General features: G+C 36.6%; 1 protein-coding gene across 1 annotated transcript in view; it reads left to right on the forward strand.

Moving 5' to 3' along the window:
* Window positions 1–20485, forward strand: part of NEK10 (NIMA related kinase 10) — a 93941-nt gene that overhangs the window by 35609 nt on the left and 37847 nt on the right. The window contains exons 23-25 of the mRNA XM_065831514.2: window positions 10671–10800; window positions 11367–11437; window positions 15556–15769. Of these exons, the coding sequence (XP_065687586.1) occupies window positions 10671–10800; window positions 11367–11437; window positions 15556–15769 (415 nt within the window). The remainder of the gene's footprint in view (window positions 1–10670; window positions 10801–11366; window positions 11438–15555; window positions 15770–20485) is intronic.

Below are 20485 nucleotides of genomic sequence, written 5' to 3' on the forward strand. Positions count from 1 at the left end.
CTTGTTTAGCTTTATTTTGCTGCTTATTATATGGTGTGCTGTTTCCAATCTTCTTAGCCTTTCCTTGGTTTCTTTCATCTCTTTTATACTATTTCTTGGTGGTGGTTGTTTTTTTTGGTGTGTGTTTTTTTTTTTTTTCCCCCACAACTGAGTTTCTGTGTAGAACAATGACTTTATTGTTACAATGACCTTAATGGTAGAATACGTGAAAGCACATGCCACTGTCACAGAATAGAGTTCTTGGACTCTATGGAGACATTATTAGAGTAAGCATCAGAATGTTAAGTGTCCGTGTCTCATTAGAGAAATGTTAATACTGGAATTTTAAGGGCCTACTCTCCTCTTTTTACCCTTTCCTATTCTGTGCAGTAGCATATTCACTGTATACTTCAAGGAATGAAAGGACAGCTGTGGCTGAAGAATTGATGGAGGCAGCATGAGACACGATAGGCATGCGACCAACAGAACAGCCACATCAAGAATTGACTAATAAGTGAGAGGCTGAATGTTTGTACTACTCTTCTAGCATGATTGAAATAAGAAAAATAATTAAAATCAGAAATAGGGCAGATATCTGGTTAAGAAGTGTTATGAAAGGACATTGATGCTTTCTGAATTAACAAGAGGTTCATGTTTGAGTCAGCTACAAGCAGGACAGCCAGTAGTCTTTGTTTCCATTTCCTTTGTTACTATAACTGACCATATTTTCTGCTTGAGATGCATTCCTGGTCTTATCAGGGTCTTAATTTAAATGGGCATTATGGAAGAGTCTGTTTTGAATGAAAGAGGGAGAGGTAAAAATAAATCATTTGCTGATACTTGGATAGTTTTTGTGATTTTAATCATTTGGAGTTAAACTGCCTTTAGTTATGGTACTCGCATTGGGAACCGACATTTTCCACACCAAGAGTCCTCAAACTTTTAGGTTATGGCTGGTCATTGCTTACAGGAATGTCATAAGGAGGTTGACTTCAAATACCCCATGATTTCAGACAGATGTATATCTATATCACAGAATCACAGAATGTCAGGGATTGGAAGGGACATCAAAAGATCATGTAGTCCAATCCCCCTGCCGGAGCAGGAACACCTGGATGAGGTTACACAGGAAGGTGTCCAGGTGGGTTTTGAATGTCTCTAGAGTAGGAGACTCCACAACCTCCCTGGGCAGCCTGTTCCAGCGTTCTGTCACCCTCACTGAGAAGTTTCTTCTCAAATTTAAGTGGAACCTCCTGTGTTCCAGTTTGTACCCATTACCCCTTGTCCTACCATTGGCTGTCACTGAGAAGAGCCTGGCTCCATCCTCGTGACACTCACCCTTTATATATCTGTAAACATTAATGAGGTCACCCCTCAGTCTCTTCTTCTCCATGCTAGAGAGACCCAGCTCTCTCAGCCTTTCCTCATAAGGGAGCTGCTCCACTCCCTTCATCATCTTTGTTGCCCTGCAGTGGACTCTCTCCAGCAGTTCCCTGTCCTTCTGGAACTGAGGGGCCCAGAACTGGACACAATATTCCAGATGTGGCCTCACCAGGGCAGAGTAGAGGGGAAGGAGAACCTCTCTCGACCTACTAACCACCCCCCTTCTAATACACCCCAGGATGCCATTGACCTTCCTGGCCACAAGGGCACAGTGCTGGCTCATGGTCATCCTGCTGTCCACCAGGACCTCCAGGTCCCTTTCCCCTACACTGCTCTCTAATAGGTCATTCCCCAGCTTATACTGGAACCTGGGGTTGTTCCTACCCAGATGCAAGACTCTACACTTTGCCTTGTTATGTTTCATTAAATTTTTCCCTGCCCTATGCATTTGCTATCTATTCTGCTGAAGAAAGCTCTTTTCCTGCATTATTATTATTCAGTGTTTAGGCTCTTCATAGTTTGAGCTGCGCGAGCAAGGGTCAAAGATTTTATGACTAAAGAGGTAGTACAGTGTTATCCAGGGATGTAGCAGTGAACTAGCTATATGATCCCAACTGCAGACAAGTAGTCGGTGTATTTTTATAGAGATCAAGGTACCCATTTATTAAATTAGGAGATGCAGGAGTGCATTGTAAATGTAATTTCTTGGTAGGTTTTGTTAATGACTATATACAAATGAATGGGTACAGTGTTTTCTTTCTGCTTCCTATGTCAAGAAGAGTTAATAAGGGCTTGAGGTCATTCCTGGAAGAAATTTTAGAGATAATTTAGAGAAGAAAACAGTGTAATTAGATGTTTTTCTCATCAGAGGATCATGCGACAGTTCAGTTTAGGTCACTTGTTCCACTTTGCTTTGGGCCTATTTCTCAAGGATGCCCATTACTGTGGTTAGGAAGTGACCTGAATAGAATGAGGTGATATCTCAAACCTCCTCCTTCCTTACTTTTACAGCTGATTTTTGTGAGCCATCAAGCAATAAATTATTTGTAAATACTAAAATATATAACAATTTATGCCTAGATTATTATGCTGTGTTCTGATGCTATTATTTCATCTACTGGCTTTTGTGAGGGTTTTTGCAAGCATGTGGATCAACTAACTTTATTTAGATTTGGGAATTTTAAATCCTATGTAAAACAAGACAATGAAGTTACCATCTTATTCATGTCAAATCTTCAGCTGTCTGCCTTATTGACAAAAAGGTAGCTGCTAGTTAATTGTCTTTTATATTATGTTTCAGCAAATACAGACACTTGCAAAATCATCTAATTCATACCTTAATGTCAGAAACAAGTTACTATCAGCAATTAGTCTCTATGTGGCTGGGATTCATCTTGCATCTATGTAGTAATTCAACAACTAGGCATCTTAGTCAAGTCAAGCAGCTAGATGACTACTGAAAGTAATGGAAAAAAATAGACACTTGAATAATGAATTTCATCCCATCTGTCTTAAACAGCTATTTTAGGATGAGATGAATCAACCACTTGATGTGCCTGTCTTCATTTGCTACAGAGGGAGCTGGAGCACTAGCTTAGTATAAATCTAGTTTATAGGAGTTTAAATTTAGGTGAAATTAACACTTTATATGAAAACAGTTATTCCAGATTTAGGTTTGTTTCACAATTGCTGTAGAAATGTATTTGCTACTGCTTGTGGTCATCTTCTTGCAGATACATATTTTTCCATGTCTCTCTTTCAATTTTAAATAATCATGTGATGGTTTGATGAGCTTGGTTATTTGGACAAAGGCACTGAATGAAGTTCATTCTGAAAGGCTCAATAAGCAACATCCTCTACTTTTGCTTAAGTGTTCAGATTTCTGTTCCATACATAAAAAGAAAAACAAACGTGTGATAATGAGGTTAGAGAACTGATCTGGCTGAAAAATAATTCAGGTTATTTTCAATGCAGCTGTAGAGCCACATGTGCTGGGACAGCAGAGCAGACAGTGGTGTGACTGAGAGCAGCAGGACCAAAGCAATGTCTTGGTTTGCAATATTTTTCAGATGTGCAGGCTAAACAACTTACCACATATGAGGCTGGTTTAGCCTTCACAGTTTCATAGGTGCTCTAACTTTTGCTGGGGAAGAAAGTAGGTATGAGTGACCATACTTAGAGGTTAGGAAGAAGACCTTGTGCTCTGAACATTCTTCTGCCTTGGATATTTACTGATTCGGGTATGAAGATTTTTTGTTTGTTTGTTTAGCAAAGCAATAGGAATAAAGAACAATACAGTAAACATTTTTAAAAATGCCTTTTGATTTGTATTAATATGTGAAATTGGTGAATTAGAAGTGAGTTGATGGCAGTTTTTCATGTGTTCTAGAACACTGTCTCATTATGCTGCTGAAGATCATAAATTATTTTTCAAAGTTAACACATTTTGGCACCTCTAAGCAATAATGTATAATGTTAGCCTACATAAAAGGTTAAAGGTTTGTAAACTCAAAGAAATACAAATCAGTTGTTGAAGGACTTGGGGATACTGGTGGATGAAAGATTACACATGAGCCAGCAATGCACATTTGCAGCCCAGAAGGCAAATCATATCTTGGGCTGCATCAAAAGCAGTGTGGCCAGCACATCGAGGGAGGTGATTTTGTCCCTCTGCTCCGCTCTGGTGAGACCCCACCTGGAGTCCTGCATCCAGCTCTGGAGCCCTCAGTACAGGAAAGACATGGACCTGTTGGAGAGGGGCCAGAGAAGGCTACAAAATGATCAGAGGGCTGGAACAGCTCTGCTGTGTGGACAGGCTGAGAGAGCTGGGGTTGTTCAACCCAGAGAAGAGAAGACTCGGGGGAGACCTTATTGTGTCTTTTCAGTATTTAAAAGGAGCCTGTAAGACTTTTTAGCAGGGCCTGTTGAAATGGCACAAGGAGTAATGGTTTTAAACTAAAGGCTGGACAGGGCTCTGAGCAACCTGATGTAGTTGAAGATGTCCCTGCTCATTGCAGGGGCGTTGGACTAGATGAGCTTTGAAGATCCTTTCCAACCCAAACTGTTTTATGATTCTGTGATCTTAATTTTCATAACTGTAAAATAAAACTCTCAAAATGGAGTATAAAAGATCAGCTTCTTTTTTAGAAAAAGAGAAACTGAATATGTGATGAAAGAAAGCAATAAGTTAGTGATTTCTCTAATTTGCTGATCAACACCAGTGTAGCTGAAAGCTACAGTGGTTTATTACTGGAATCTTGTTTTTACAGATTTCTCAGGGCTCATTAACATTTCAGATTGAGACAGACTACACAACCTTACTACTATTTGCAGAGAAAGGTGTCCTTCCACATCAAACCAGAAAGAATTTAGTAAAAATGTAAGGGAGGTATTTTCATATAGTCTGCTGTATCCTGCAGTTATTAGTGGCTTGTCACTGACCCCAGGCTGGTTTTGCCTCTCTATAGACTCTGTAGGATGTGTAGGAACTTTCTGGGCAGAGACAGGCAATACTTGGACTAGAAGATGAAACTGTTGAGATAACACTGATGAGAGAGCAATTATACATGTGAAAGTTACCTCTCTTAGCTGACTTCACCCATTTTAAAATTACATTCCCCACTTGGTGACAAGAGGATTCATTACACCATAAAACTGTGAGCTGAGGTAGTACATTTCTTCCCTACTCCCATATGTTTTAAAAAATTGTGGAAATGAAGAAATTTTCTGTAGATGTCAGCAGAGGTTTAGGATGCTTGAAAAGATGTCTTCTGTGAAGAAGAAATTTCATATATATATAATGTTTTACAAAAATATTTAACATAATTTGTAATGAGAAAAATGTACACAAGTTAGAAGGCAATGTATTAAATTATAATAGAGTTACTTGGCAATACACTTCAAAATAGAAAACTGAGAAGGTGAAATTTTTAACTAGTGATGGAAAATCCTATTCGAGCTTCATTGCTCAAGGGATAGACAGAATATCCCCAAAAGGCTTGTGTTGAATCCTCCTTGTAGGTGAAAAACGCAAATAGCCTTCAGCAATGTTCACAGAAGGTGTTTAATCAAACTGTCAGTTTTGTGGCTCCTGTTTCTTCTTCTATTGCTTTTAGTGGTAATTATGAGGCTATAATACTGAATGTGTATCTGTAGCTTACAGCAAACTATCCAGAGTGAAACTGTGACAAGCAGCAACTGCTTTTCTTTTTATCTTTTTTTTTTTTCTCCTTATATTTTTTTTCCTTTCTTTCTGTGATTCAGAGAACTGATTATAGGGTAGATCCATGTTTTTTTTCACACTGGCCTCCAAACACATACAAATTATCCTGCAGTAGTTTAGTAACATGAAAATAGGGACACCTGGTTCAGGGAAACGTAGAAATGGTGCTGAAACATAAGGATACCCTTGATTTTCTCGTTCTTTGGAGTGAAATCAGTGGTTTTGCCCCTTTTCTGAGAAAACAGACATTCATCGAAACAGGAGAGATTCTGACTTGATATAAGGTAAATTTTTTTCACCATGATGACACTCAAGTATTGAACAAGTTGCCCAGAAAGGTGGTGTATTTCTTTACCTCTAGAGGTTTTCAAGACACTCCTGGATAAATCGCTGGTTGGCCTGGGCTGGGTTATGCTAGTCTCATTTTTACAGTGAATTGGGGCAGTTAGAGGTGCAGAGATTTTGTAAAACCCTTCCTGTACTTTACTTTGAGTTTTGCCAGCAGCTAAGAAGGCCATCCATTGCAAACAAGTATTATTTTATAGACATCTTAACAAAGATATCTGGATAACTGAAGCTAATAGAAGCTGCAGACTCCTTAGTATTTGAGACAAACAAACAAGTTTAACAATGTGTGGCAAACTTGATCACCATCTCTCCTACTGTCCTGTCTCCAAGAGTGGCAATAAGTCAATATACATCGGGAAGGAAGAATGGGATAAGCATGTTTGATACTTTACTAGCCTTTAACTATTTTCAGCTTGGATTGCTTCATGAACCTGATATGGTTTCTGGGCATGAATGTTTGTATGACCACTACAAACTGCAGGAATCTCCATCAAACTGTAAATAATTAATTGGAAGAATGATAAAGACTAAAAGCAATAACTCTGTCATTGTTAAAATCTTCTGCAGTGGTGTATACTTCTTATTTGTTTACTCTTTCATTGTAGCCATCACCTCTTCTGGGAGTTAGTCGTGAAGAATAACTCTCATTTTAATTAATCCATAACTGTCTAGTTGAAATCATGTTTCATGTGAAAATACTCCTTATACTGCAGGATGACATATACCAGGCTGTTCTTAGACCTGTCAGAAGTACTTGGATTAATCAGGGAGCACGGTGCCAAGACAAGTCACAAGTGGCTTGTTGAAGTTCTGTGCAGCTTGGGAAAGCTTCACTGATTATGTCCCATGTAAAGTCAACCTGAGAATATTGACAACATTTCTTAGAATCTTCAGAAACTCTAGAAAATTAATGCTGTTTTGCAAACATCATTCCCTGAGCTCCCTCTCTCCTCCACCTCCAAATTCAGGATGATTTCCTTCATTTTGGGACTTGTATCCACTAATAACTAATGTGAACATGAGCTAATCCAGTGAGGATAGCAATCTTTCTTATAGATATGTCATTCAGGTTGGGATAGTCTGTTTGTAAATATTTGTTAAAAGTATTCTTAAATAAAAATAATAACAAAATAACATCAGTGAGCAAAATTGTAACTGAAAGCTTGGTTGCAAACATGTCTCCAAGGCCATGTAGAGATTATTCGGTGAAATGGTCCTGTTTTACAAGTAGCACAAATATTGACAAGATTTTATTTTCTTTATTTTTTAAAAAATCCTAGTAGGATGGAAAGCTATTTTCTGTATTTAAAATAGCTGTTTAATTTTGCAAGAGTTGTTCAGAAGAAAAAACAGATAACTCTTTGGATTAAGCAATGGCTTAATCAAATTGAAGACTTATTTTAAGGATGTTGGCATAGAAGACTTAGTAATTATAAAAGCAATGCTGATATGTTAAGCAAAATCGAACTTTCTGAGAAACAGTTGTAAACACATCTGCTCAAGGATGCTGAGAATTTGGAGAATTATTCTGTGGATATATTTCTGTATCTTTTATTTATAAAGATTTAGCCTTGCTTCTGCCGTGTAATATCATTCAGTGAAGGATGGTCCTATAGTTAACATAATGCTGCTGAAGTAAGCTTTTTCAGCTTGAATACGTAATTTGGAAATGAGCAGTGACTTGCAAACCTAGAGGAAAGCTGTAGTGATTACCTTTAATATGTTACCTGCAAGAACTAAATGACTGATTATATAAGTATCTGCTGCCTCTTTTAATATCCAAGACTGTGGATATCATAGAGTATAGCACCAGTACTGCTGCTTCTCAGCACTATGATCAGCCCTTGGAGCAATAGAAACGAAATTCTTTATCAGCTCTTAGAGTTTCTCCCTTTGTGCATTTTGTTTTGACCCCGAATGTATTTTATGATGTGGACATCTGTTTGCTAAAAATCTCATTAGTCTCACTATCCTATTTCAGCCACTTGAGATTGCCTGATGGAATAATTAAAGGAAGAACCCTGCCTTTACAAATAAACCAATAAGTGGTCATATCAGTGCTACACCCTCAAACAAATTTTTGCTGTTTGTAGCTAAGACTGATTTTGTAGGGTTTTCATGGAAGAAAATTCAGAGTCTGATTTTACTCATTCTTTCTGGTCTTGACCAGACAGTGACAGTTTATACACAGTTGTCAACTGAATTAGACAAACCATATGTACTCCCCCCACCTTCCTGGCTGTGGGTGGCAGCGTATAGGAACAGAACTGGCTACTCTCTCTGCTCAGCATCCCTCAACAGAGCAGATCCAAAAGATCCAACTCAACTGCAGAGCTGTTTTGCTAATCAACAAGTACTGCACCCCACCTACATTCCTAACTAGCAGATGGTGAGGCAAGCCTGTAGAACATGGTGAGGGATTTCACTATATCTCTTAAAAGTAAATAGATAATATTTGAAAATTCTATTTAAAAATCTAAATTACAGAATTAATTAGCCTTGAAAGCATGGCATCAAATAAATATAGGATTTTATATTCTCTGTAAAACATTCATGGTCACCTTAGATAAATATTATTTCAGTAAAGTGCTTCTTAAGCATGAGACAGTATTTATTTAAGGTATTGGTCATCCTAATGGTCTAAATGTCAGAGACTTCTGACTAAAGACATTTGTTCTGGAATAAAAGATCATCTAATACTCTACTGCAAGTTCTTTTGACTTAAAAAAAAAAAAAAAAAAAAAAAGGATTGGATATGCATTTAGAACAGGAAGTCTTTAGGCATGAATAAGCAGACTAAACGACTTCATCAACATCCCGCTATCATGCATTTGTGTGAAACCACGCTAAAACTACTACCCTGTTGGCACTGTATTCCTTCTGTGATTTCTAAATCATAGTAGTAACAAATAAATTTTTCTTGATCACCAGCCCCATGGACTCCTGTTTGCTCTGAACATCAGGCTAGGTTCTTCCCTGCTGTTCATGAATACAAGATTCTGCAGGCCAGGTCATGGTTGCTTCTGTTTCTCTCTTGAATGTATTCAGCTTATTCTTTCTGTGGTTGCTATGTGACTTGCGTAGGTACCTAGGTATGGCTCAAATAATCTCTAGTTTGGGATTTTAATATTAATAATTTACAAATAATAATTTATAACTAAATCTCTGTATGCATGAAAATTATCACTAGAATGATGAAGGGTTGTGAAATTCAAGTCAGATTAATTTTTCTGAATAGAAGCACGCTTAGAACTTTATTAAAACAAGTGCTTTGCCTTAATGAGGTCACCATCTATATGATAAGTTGCAATATTCATGTTTGCTCTAGCAGGCACATTTAATACATAAAAATGAATTTTCGACAAGGTCATCTAGTGAATTAGTGTCACAGTGAGGAATGAAGACAGTCTGATTACAGAAATGGTATTATATCATGTTTAACATCCTATATTCTCCTCTATGTAATAGCAGCAGCAAAATTCAAGGAAAATTACTGATTTGGTTTCATCCAGGAATTTATATATTGCTTGATCAATTTTATCAGAAATGTGTGATCTGTTAGTCTCTCTCGCTTCTCACATTCTGACTTCTGTTGTGACTTTCTGTTCTGTTAAGATAACTTATTTTCTCTTCAGAGTAACAGTTTATCTAATGGACCTCACCCATTTATTTAAAAAAATCTGTTTTCTGCATTTGTACCTATCAGCAGCACACCTTCAACCAATATACTTTATCCAGACTGCATCATTAATTGAATTTACACAGTACTTCTCAGCTCTGAAATAAGGCATTTTACCAAAGATATCAGTAGTATAATAATGAAGTTGATATAGTGGTTCCAAATTCAAAGCTGAAAGGAAAAGGAAAACAAGTAGGTTTTCAAGTTGATTTTACAGATGAAAGGAGTCAAGAATTTTTTTATATCTCTGAATAATTACAGAGAGAACATGCTAAGTGGAAGAAAACTCCACATTATGTGATATGATCTTTACTTACTACTAAGTCTTGAACTCCAGCATCAGAATGTCCCTACTAATGTAAACTATTATCATTCAGGTTTATGAAAAGTGCTGACGAAATTAAGAGAAGTGGAGTCTGCTTTGTATGGAGTGAAAACCTGAAATTACTGCCCTCTTCCTTTTGCTTTAAGTGGATCTACAATGTTTTTTTATTATTGTCATTTGTCTGGCTGTTGAGTGTCCATGTGACATCCTCAAAGAGAGTGCTTTACAGTAGTTTTAAGAGGATGAAAATTATATTACGAGTGGAGTATTTACCCACATTAATAGTGAAATCATATCCATTAGCATTCTAAATACATGACTCTTATTCAAATCTTTCTGATATCTGAATTACAAGAGGATGTAATGTATTTGTTTGTTGTCTAGTCCATTATATTGAAATATCATCATTGTAAACAAGTTATGAATGCTGTAGTTCATTTGTATCCTTTAAGTCCAAAGCCATTGTAACATGAAATGAGTGGAAAGGACAAGCAAACAAAATATGAACCACTGGTGTTGTGAGAAGAACTGCAGTAGAAGTGGAAAAGCTATTAATTGCACTTTCACTTAGAGAATTTGGCTGGTAAAGGAAATAAATGCAACCTTTTGAGTGTAATTGTATGTGCTCTGAAAAGATGGTGTAGTAATTAACTAACTATTGGGTGTTTAAAAAAATAAGCCTGCTTCTAGGTGAATGAATTAAACACTTGTGAATTGCTTTGCTTTTTACTTAGCCCTGAAGTTGTAAAGAGTGAGCCATACGGAGAGAAGGCTGATGTCTGGGCTGCAGGATGCATCCTTTATCAGATGGCAACTCTGAACCCACCGTTTTACAGCACAAATATGCTCTCCTTGGCAACTAAGGTATTTGGATTTGCCAGATCAACCTGCCAATTATTTCTGCATATGTTCACTAGATCCACGAGAATTTATGTTTGAGGTTATTGAAGCATAAATTCCTCTCTGGTCTGATGTGTGAATGAGTGCAAGGGTTTAACATTGTACAAATTACTATTTTGCCATACTAATTGCAAAAATTGCTTGGAAATGTTAGTACATTATTACCTTTCTGACTAGCATATTTCTGTCATTGCATGTGGTGACAGGGACTTTAGATATTTAAAATTTCTTGATGTACTATAATACTGGATTTTCTATAGCATTGTGTATTACACCTTTAGGATGAGATCACAACTAAAAAAACGTTTCTCTTATTCAGATATTGTAGCCCTTTAATCTAGAGTGTTTATGTACATTAATGTGGATACCTGATTAGAAGTGACAATCTGCATTACAAGATGTGTTCTAAGTTGTTTTGCAGGTTAGAGCTGATGATGTAATCAAGGAACAATACTTATCATATGGGATCTTCAAATAAATATTGGAATATTTTTCTTCATTTAACTGTAATTTTTTTTTTTTTTTTGCAGATAGTAGGGGCTCTGTATGAACCTGTGCCAGAAGGACTGTACTCTGAAAAAGTTTCATTTACCATTAAGAGGTGATTACTCATCTGGTTTTGTTTGGGCATCCTGCAGAAAAGTTGTTATGTTTGTATGTTTCCAGGAGTGGTAATGTGACAGTTTGCTGACTGTAGCAACTGCCAGTATTTGTCTCTGAATGTGAAATATCTTCTGATTTAAAGAAAAATGGAGATATCTCCTTGCCCTGCTAATACCACACGCAGTATAGTTGCATAAATGCAACTGGAAAATACGTTGCCAGTATAGTCAGCATAATTATCCAGCCAGTATAGACTACGCTCAGTACTGAAGTTTAATATCAGTTTGCAGTTGATTCCCTATGCATTGCTTTTTTTCTCCCATGAAAATACAGCATTTTGAGTGATTTTCAGGTGGCGCTTATGGGCAAGGAAGTAACTCTGTTGCAATGTCTTATTTATAGGTCACTGTAAGGCCACAGTCATAGTTTTCTGTGTTTATTTGACTGAAAGAAAAGTTTCCCACTACCTTCTAGTCTTGTTAGCAGGATAGCAGAGAGAACAAAGCAAAGATTACACCATAATGGAGGAAAAGATGAGCCTGTATTTGTTCCATTCACTCACTACATATTTCTCTTAGCTATGGATACATCTTCCTGGTGATAATGTAATGTGTAAAGCAAAGTATAGAGAGTTAATTAGTGCACTTCTATGAGGTCTAGTTCCCTTGATGTTTCCATTTTAGAAAAACATCACTTAGCACAAAAATGCTTTTGCTTTCCATCTCTAAAAAGCACTTTACTGTACAGAGACTGTAACATTTTATACATTTTATACTATATTTTATTGTACAAAAAGGTTTCTGTTATTTAAGGACCTTGATAAGGTCCTGGTCATGACAACAATGGAGAGGATAGGAGCTAATAGAAATAACATTTATACTTAAGAGGTCTTGAAATGAATTTTAATATTTCAAATATTTACAGATATTCATAGTTAGAATAACTGCCTTTATTAATTCATCGCTTGCTATTTAAGAATAATACAGTAATCTCAAGTGCACCCAGAAAATGTCTTCCAGTCACATCATATTACTACTGGTATCTATTGCATTCTCCTATAAATTTTAAACACATCTTTATCAGTGACTTAGATAAAATTATGTGAGTATCTGGCCCTCTGTATTTTCCTTCTTTTAATTCCTGATAATGATGAGAAACTCTGTAATAGGAAGTTTTTCTGGGGTTTTCAAGGCCAGCTATTGAGTTATTTATGATTGTAGATATTGTGGCTGTATTAAACAGGTACGCAGAATGTCTCATATCATCATGAGGCTGGCTACTATGGAAGCTAACTGGTTTAAATACATGATTAAATAGGTGTTTGAAAATATTAAAATTAAATTTTCCCATCACATAAGAGTTTTTCTGCTTATTTTAATAGCAAAGGGAAGCATATTCTTTTAATGTTGATTCCCTTATTATGGGTTAATCTTTAAATGAAATATTATGTTTAGGCTTTGGCTTAGGCTTTGTGAGATATTTAGAAAGAATAAAGAACATTAAAGATAAGCAGTAATAATGAGATTTTACTTATAATACAGATGAGGAAACATTAAGAGAAATGAAGTTGTTCTTTCCTTATGACTGCAGCATAGCACATATTCAAAGCTGAATGTCATAAATAGAAAAAATAATTTATTGATAATGATTAGAAAAAACATTGAAAGATCCACATTGCAACTGTAAATTTGCATTTAGTGTTATCATTATCATTCAGTATTGTTATTATTAAAATACAGTTTTATTGGATTAGGCTACTAAAGAAAGTTTTGGACTCATAATAATCAAAGTCCTTCAGAGTTCAACATTGGTCTACTCAATGTTTAGTCATAAATAAATAGATGCATGGGAAGTGGATTTAGGACTTATCAGAAATCTTTTCCAGCTCACATTGTTATTGTAAATTTTAACCAATTTCATTGGTCCAATGGATTAGGTTATTGGATTAAAATAAAAAATCAAATAGAACATTTCTCAAGGGTGAAAAGCTTGCATCTGTTTAAAGTAAATATAAAATTTTAAGTCAGACAGATTAACAAAGTTGTGAAAATTAATGAGATGAATCAGTGGATTTGAGCAAATTTAAACAGAAAAATATTAAGGTCAAGAAGTTTAAGTACTATAAAACCTGTCCAAAACTGCTACTTTACATGGCAGTTACGTTTATTTAGAAAGTACTGTTGTAGGAAGTAGTAAAATGATTCAACATTTTCTTTAGGGAAGGGTGTTGGGTTAAGTGTATCTGTGTGCTAGCTGGCCAGTAGTATTCTTCAGGGAAGTCATAGTAAATTATTAGGTTCACTGGAATTAACAGATTTAAGACCATTGATAGTACATGCAGAACTGTCCCTATCGGCCTTCATGTCCTATACTACCTACAAAATATTTGAGGGATTTTAAAAAAGACCTAATAGAATATTACTACTGTTACTAAACAGCTACCTAGAGTGCCTGAAACAAGAACCATAGAACTGTAGAGTAATTTAGGTTGGAAGGGGCCCCAGAGGTCATCTAGTCCATTTGCTCAAAGCAGATACAATCAGATCTGGTTGCTCACCGCTCAGGGTCTTGTCTGGGACCTCTTCAGTGCTTGTCTGTCTTTGTGATTAAAAGTAGTAGTGGTAATAAAAATCCTTATATCTAATCAGACTTTCCTGTGTTCTAACTTGAATCTGTTGTTTCTTGCCCTATCACTGTGCCCCTCTGAGAAGGATCTGGCTCCATCTTTTCTATACCATTATGTAGGTAGCAATCAGATCTCTGTGTAGGTCCTTCCAAGAACAGCCCTTCCCCATGTATCAACTAATCCCTGCAATCTGGTGTTCACAAACCTTTTGAGAATGCACTCCATCCCATCATCTAGGTCATTAATAAAGACATTAAACAGTACTGTACAATATCAATCCCTGGATGCTGCTACTTCTAGCCACCAGCTGGACTTTGTACTGCTGATGACATCTCTTTGAGCCAGGAAGTTCAGCCAATTATCCACCTGTGTTATAGTCCTGTGGATACTGTGGGATATTGTGTCAAAGGCCTTGCTAAAATGAAGCTACCTACAACATATACTGCTCTCCCCTAGTCCACAGAGCCAATAATCTCATCATAGAGAGCAATCAGGCTAGTCGAGTATGACTGCTGTTTGGTAAATCTGGTGGCTGTTCCCATTAACATTCCTGTCCTTTGTGTGCTTGGAAATTACTTCCAGGGGACTTTGTTCTGTTATTTTCCCAGGGACTTAGGTGAAGCTGACTGGCTAGTAGCTTCCTGGACCCTCCCTCTTGCTCTTCTTGGGCACACATGTGATATTCAACTTTTTCCAGGCTATGGCAACCTCCCTCTGATCTTTTCAGGCATGATAGATAGTGGCATTGATCAGTTTCATCAACACCCTCAGGCTCATCTCATCTGGTCCTATGGACTTGTGTGTGTTCAATTGGCTTAAATGCTTTCTCACTATATTTTCTGCTGTGTGGTAATGCTTCATGCATGTGGATTCTACAGATGGGCTCAAAGATCTGGAACATTTAAGGCCAAAGTTTCCCAGTGAAAATGGAAGCAAAAAAGGGATTGAATGCTCCAGCCTTTTCCATGTCCTTTGTCACTGGGTTACATAGTGGGTCCACATTTTCCTTAGCCTTTCTCTTGTTGTCAATGTACTTATAGATGGCCTTTATTCTCCCTTCCACATCCATTGATAGTCTGAACTCCAGATAAGCTTTGGGTTTTCCTAATCCTGTGTAGCCCATTGCTGGTTCCTACATGCAGGAGTGGGCTGTTCCTGCACCTGGAGGTGTCCCTGAAGATTAGCAAGCTCTCCCAAGCTTTCCATTTACCTTCCAGGGCAGTCTTCTACCAGATTCTACCAGGAAGACCCTTCAGGAGAGCAGAAGTCAACCTGTTTAAGTCCTGTGTTTTAACCATACAGTCTTTATCACTCCTCTCAGGATTTTGAACTCCACAGTTTGATGGTTGCTGTAGCTGAGGCTGCCCTCAGTCCTCATATCCCTCTCTGGCCAGCACGGCTTGATAAATACCAGTGGAGGAATGCCATGGTAGTAAACAGGTTTTTAGAAATAAGTAGTTGGCTTTCATTAGAGAATGTTCTTTCTGTAGATGTTTGACTCCTGATGCAGAGGCACGTCCAGACATAGTGGAGGTCGGTTCACTGCTGTCTAATGTGATGATGAAATACCTGGATGTTTTATCCACCTCTCATCTCATGTTGGAGAAGAAACTGGATCGGGAGAGGAGACGAACCCAGAGGTACTTCATGGAGGCTAATCAAAGTGCAGTAACCCAGCATCATCAGCTTTCCATTTTATCACAGGTAAGTAGATGCATTAGGCTTTATTTTTTCTTATCATTGTTTGCCAGATCTGAGAAAATAAGGTACAACAAAGCAGAAAATAAATCAACACAACCCATCCTTTTAGAACAATTTTCCGTGCAGGCTCTCTAATTGTTTTTTAACGAGGTGTTCATTCATTTTTTGTGGACGTGCTTATGTAGGAAAAATAACTATCTTAAAAACTTATATCATTTCATGTTGGAAAATGGCATTGTTATGGAGGTACTTGCAGTTTTGATAGAATCTGATAACGTTTAATTATTACTGCACACTTGTGAATGTTTTGTGAATAGGAGAATAAAGGCTTGCTAGGGTGGAACAAATGGGTAATCCTGTGTGTGATTCACAAACAATGAAACCTAGAAAATTGAACTTACACAAATATAATTTTTAATTACAGATTGCTAAATAAGGAACAGTGATGTTGATAAGGTATTTGCTCATGCTTTCTTACTGTCTGATACAGTTCTGCAGAACTGCTTCTTAAAATTATGCCATTTGCTTCAGGCTGTGTTTTAAGAACCCTTCGTGAAGGACATCAGTATGTTACATAATGAACCAAACTTGTATATGATCTCAAAAAATTTACATTAAAAAATACAGGAACAATGCTTTTATGTAGTAAAAGCTCACTGTGAAAATTATTGTTATGGTCATTGTGAAGCAAAGTTGTAATTTATACAGCTACTCTTCTCTGTTCACCTATTATCTCTCTTAGTTTCTTTTTATTAGGGCTCAGTAGTTTTCCCTGAAGAACCTCTGTGTAAGAAAAAGATTTTCAGGAGCATGTGGTCCTGAACTCATGGATTTATTTTTTTAGTATGTTCTTTGTCTTCACCTTACTGGCCAAACCTAAGACTTGTAGAAATTGTTAACCATTTATTTTGAGTAGTTTTTTGACCTATCAGTCCAAGATCATTATTTGTATTACACAATTTCTTTTTTTCAAGAAAAAGAATGTCAAAAACTTCCAGGAAAAAAAAAAAGTAACAAATCCCTGTCATTTGAAACATAAGAGGTACTGAGGTGAAAGAAAAATACTGAGTAGGATTTATAACTTTAAACAGTATGAGCAATTATTTTCCATGTTTTCTGAGTTTTCTTACCCTATACATTTGGAAGCTTGTATGTCATTATTTTTTTCATGTCTTGATGTAGTTGTTTTCTTGGAAAACTGTGGTGAAATTTGCAAAGAAAAAAAAGTACTATGGATGAAAAACTGCTTGATTTGGGATTTCAATGCAATTATCCTGTCTTTGAGAGAAGAGTGCCCTATCCAAACATTTGTAAGATATAATAGAAGTAATAGCTTTACATTGAAGTTAGACTACTTTTGTTTTGTATAAATCCTTGAAAAATATGCCTATCTACAAGATTTTTGGGGGATAATGGCTAATCTTCTCAAGGAAGGAATACAGTAATTCTAGTTCCACTCCAATGGATATTTTATTATGTATATTTAAAGACATGGGTACAGAACTCTACAGAAGCTGACGGGTATGTGGCTCAGTAATGAGAAGTGGTAGACTTAATTGTGTGTCCTCGCTGTGAAAGATAACTCAGGCTAGGATCTTTCAAATTTCACAGAAGTGCTACAAGGAAACAGAAAGAGCCATGTTATTTCCATGTTCTCAGTATTGTAGGAAACTTTTATGAAGTTGGAGGATTTCTAATAAACAGAATAATTATTCCTGAAAAGTTTGACTTCATTCTTTAGTTTGACAATATTCTGACTAAAAGTACTAGGAAGAATTTCAAGCAGCTGTTCCCAAAATAAAAATTCTGTGAGGTATGGACAACCTAATCAATCTTAGTCAAGGCCTCAGCAATCCTACAGCCAGGTAATTTGTCATTTTCCCATGGTGTTACAGAATTCAGTGTTTCTGCCATGTAGTTCAATGTTTTGTCGAAGCCAGCTACCTTATACTTTTTTGTCTCTCTACTAAAATATACTTGTGGCCTCCTTTTTCATCCCAGTTGTGTCATATTGTGAATGTTTCTCAAATAAAGAGTGTACTCTCTGTCCTGGTTGATGGAACTATACAGCATAGATCTTTTCAAGCGAGAATGGAATCTGTTTTTTAAGTAGTTTAAGACCAGTATGGAAGCTGATAGGTAGGCAATTGAAAGGCAGGTCAGTAGATGATGTTGAAGCAGGGTAGTTACCTTGCCTGGCAAGTATAACATAAAATCCAGGCTTGAAAATAATCCTAATGAAAAGAATCATTATTAGCACCCAAAATAAATTACTACCTTTTCTTGTTTTCCATAGAAATTGTTGTTTATGTAAGAACAGAAGCAGATTTAGGGATGAAAAGTGTCAAATAGAGTGTGTTCAGTTTTGAAAGGTTAAGGTTACTGACTTAACACAGGGTACAGAGGACCCAAACAAGTAATAATTATAGTAATAATTATCTCTCACATAGTACCTTTCATGCTCTGGGTAGGAAACGGTGGAGAGGAAAAAGATAGTTTGTATAAGGTCATTAAACAGGCCAGTGGCAAAGTTGAGTTTTCTGTGTTCCAAGTCAAATCTGAGTCTCAAAACAGTGGGTGATTTAACTAATAACGGAAGTATCTTTTTAATATTTTCCTTTAAAGAGATGAGAGGATAGCCAAGGTGAGTTGTCTTCTGTCTAGATACGATTTTTGGCTGCAGGTCAACCCTGGCCCTTCCAGAGCTACATCTGCAGTTATCAAGGTATTGCACTTCTGGTGGACAAGGATGCTACTGATCAGAGACATACTCTGATTATTCTGCTTGCAGCCAGCGTGGTTACAGCCTAGGCTAAGAAACCTACTTGTCTCTCTCTCTCTCGCAGAAGCAGTTCAACCATTTATTGGCTGGAAATAGTGAAAAAAGATGTATAGCATTTTTTCTCAGGCAGGACTACATCTAAACTAAAGAACCTGGTGAGACCTGAAGTGGCTGATGCAGTTTCCTGTCTTCTCTCTGTGGCATAAACCTTTATAATCCACCTGTAGATATTAATAATTAAGAGTAGATTGTATTATGTCTTTTCCAGATTGGTTTAGAAACATGAATGGTATACCTCAAGTCTTGAGAAACGTTGGAATTTCTTTGTATGTCCCTTGTACCACAAAGACCCTAATGTAAATAATTGTGTAGCATTTTGTAGGAATGCTTGTAAATACAGAGCATGCTACTGCTCCCATTCTTCTTTATCCATAAGAATGGATTTTATTTATGCCAATCTTCTTCTTCATCCACAGGCATGTGTGGCCAAAGGGGAAGGGTTAAACATCATGGCTTAAGAATCCATTCTTTTGTAAGCACCCTGCATGCTATTGGCAACTCTTGTAATTAAAAGCAGCCATCAGTTTCCTCAGGTTTTTAGAAGAAAAAAGGACAGGATCACAGCTGCTATCTGAAAGGCAAAAAAACCCACAAAATGTTTAAACTGTGTTTTCACCAAGTCATTTTCCCCCATACTCAAGTTAAGTTCTGCACTGTTGGCAATTGTTATACTAATAATCATGTTAGTTTCTAAGCATTGCCACATGCATTACAAAGTAGTGCTTACTTAGTAATTTGATTTTAATTTATCTATTTTTTTTGTTAACTCAGAAAAAGACGAAGATTGGATTAATGTTAATTTTATTTACCTTTTTCTTTGTGTATAGATATATGTTTTGGCCAATTTAGCCGATCAATGCGTGGAAGATTTTTTTTTTTTCTTAAAACAACTGTGTGTGAATGCAGCAACTATTTTTCTATTATTTGAAGCAAAGAGTATATTTGATTTAAAAACACTTAGAATACAACAGCTTATTATGTTAGATTAGAATATTCAATTCCTGTTTGTATTCAAAATTGGTTATCAAATTTATGAAAAAAACCCGAGGATGATAGTGCCTGTCTGTGCGCTGCTACATACAATTCCCACTGCTTTGGAAATGAGTGGGGGATCAGGAATGTCGTGAAACCTTAGCCTTCCACAAATTGTTTTCTTTTTCCACCTTTCACTCCAATGATTTTGTTTTGACACCATTCTGTTTTGGCATTTATATAGCAGGTACTGGAATTCAAGTTTAAATGTTAGAAATTACAGCTGGTGTGATAAGAAGAAAATAACCTTTTTAGATTTATACTATTTATGTTCAGAGAATAAAATAACTATGCAAAACCAGGTATTTGACCAGCCAGTCATAAAAATGTCAAGTGATAAAAAATTTCTCCCAAGGCAAACTAAGCTACATTAGAGAACAGTTTGAAATCAGCAGAAGTGCAAAAACTGTCTTTACAGTCAGCAATCACATGCCTGAATAAGTATTTTTTTTTTCCATCTGAAGATAGTGCCTGGGAAACAACGAGGATGCCTGAAGCACTGTCAGAAGATAAGTGGAAATCCTGGGCATACCCACAGAACATATACGCTGTGCTGTACACTGTATCTGTAGTTAACATGATGCTTTCAGAAAATGCTGGTCTCGCGTTGTATTCTTGAAAGAGTAGATGTGTTATGTATGTCTTGTTTCCAGTAGACGTTAGATGGAGATATGCATGTGCGCATATGGGATGTATATGACACTTGAATTTTTCAGACTCACTCTTAAATGTCATATAATTGCCCTGAGAGCACAAAGTCCAAAATGTACCCAGAACACTGCATTTACTGAGCACATTCAAACCTGTTACATAGTGTATGAACACTTAGTTCTCTCTACTGGATC

The sequence above is a fragment of the Patagioenas fasciata genome, chromosome 2 (assembly GCF_037038585.1).
Source record: "Patagioenas fasciata isolate bPatFas1 chromosome 2, bPatFas1.hap1, whole genome shotgun sequence".
Taxonomy (NCBI): Eukaryota; Metazoa; Chordata; class Aves; order Columbiformes; family Columbidae; genus Patagioenas; species Patagioenas fasciata.